This window comes from Rhizophagus irregularis, chromosome 9 (genome assembly GCF_026210795.1).
Source record: "Rhizophagus irregularis chromosome 9, complete sequence".
NCBI classification, from domain to species: Eukaryota; Fungi; Glomeromycota; class Glomeromycetes; order Glomerales; family Glomeraceae; genus Rhizophagus; species Rhizophagus irregularis.
Window position 1 is genome coordinate 5,109,995 of NC_089437.1, and position 1,273 is coordinate 5,111,267.

Sequence of the window (1,273 nt, forward strand, 5' to 3'; positions counted from 1 at the left end):
TTATACATCATCTTCTTCATCATCTTCAGTTTCATTTCCACCTTCTTCTTCCTCATAGTTATTATCTTCAAAATCGGAATATTTTATGGCCGTTTGATTATTGATTTTTTTCTTTAAAAAATAATATGATTGATTAGCCATGAAACGATATTTTATTAAATACTACTACAAAATTACAAACTTACTAAAAATTTTTTAACTTTTTGTTTCATGATATTCTTTTTCAACATTATTTCGTCATGATGTGGGTTCAAAATTGTTGAGCAGGTCGCAAGAACATATGCAAGTTCTGCATTAGAATTGCCACCTTGGAGGACTCTGTCAATAACGCTTGCTAAAACAATCGACGAATTTTTGTCTTTGGGATTCATTTTTTTGAACAGGCCTTCAAAACAATCTTTAACTTCGGATTTTCTCTTCCATTTTGCTATTTCAGACGGCCCGGCATTTGTGTTTATAGATGGTAAACGGGATCCGAATATAGAAAAAATAGCCTCCATTGATTTCGAGGACAATGTTCTTCTTATGGACCGTACTTGTTTTGTTAACTTTACGAAGAAAGTTAATACTTAATATTTTATTTTATTTTATTAAACATTTTGTTATCGAATAAGGACTTACTTGTTTATGTATATTCTCGTTATAATACGCGTTCCAATCATCTTCAGTAAAATTAGAGAAAAAACTCGCATGGTTTAGTATTAAATATCCTTCAACCGCTCCATAACATTCATCTTTTGTTGGGTAAATTGATACTTTTATTAATAATTTCGAAACATTTTTCACAACATCCTAAAATTAGTCAAAATTCAAAATAATTAGAATGTAAATAAATAATAAAACTAAATATTTCAAAGATATTCCTACCGCTATAAATGATTTTTTAACACTTGATGACAAATTTATTTTATCAGAAAGTAAAGTTTTTAACTCGGATTTAAACTCGTGTATTTCTTTACTTAAAGTATCGATTTTATTTTCAATCTTTGTTAATCGATCTACCATAATTACAATAAATATTAATTACAAGATAATTTTATTAATTTCTTAAATATTTGCAAATACCTTCAATTTTTGAATTTGCAGGAAGCCATCTCTTAGTTTGAAGAACGCTAACTTCGTCATTAATGGTTTCGTTGGTGTTGATGTTGGTTTTACTGCTGTTGTTTCTGCTTCGGCTTTGACTTCTATCACTGCGCTTATGATTCCCTTCGATTAGCAATTCCTCAATTTTCTTACGAGAGGACTCTCTCAATTTATTTCCTGATTCCAT

General features: G+C 29.1%; 1 protein-coding gene across 1 annotated transcript; it reads right to left on the reverse strand.

Annotated features, from left to right (window-relative positions):
* OCT59_030166 (uncharacterized protein) lies at positions 1 to 1,273 on the reverse strand (the record flags this gene model as incomplete). Its single annotated transcript, XM_066146487.1, has 5 exons — positions 1 to 111; positions 186 to 548; positions 622 to 792; positions 868 to 998; positions 1,066 to 1,273. 5 exons carry the CDS (start codon positions 1,271 to 1,273, stop codon positions 1 to 3), a joined length of 984 nt encoding a protein of 327 aa, XP_065995127.1.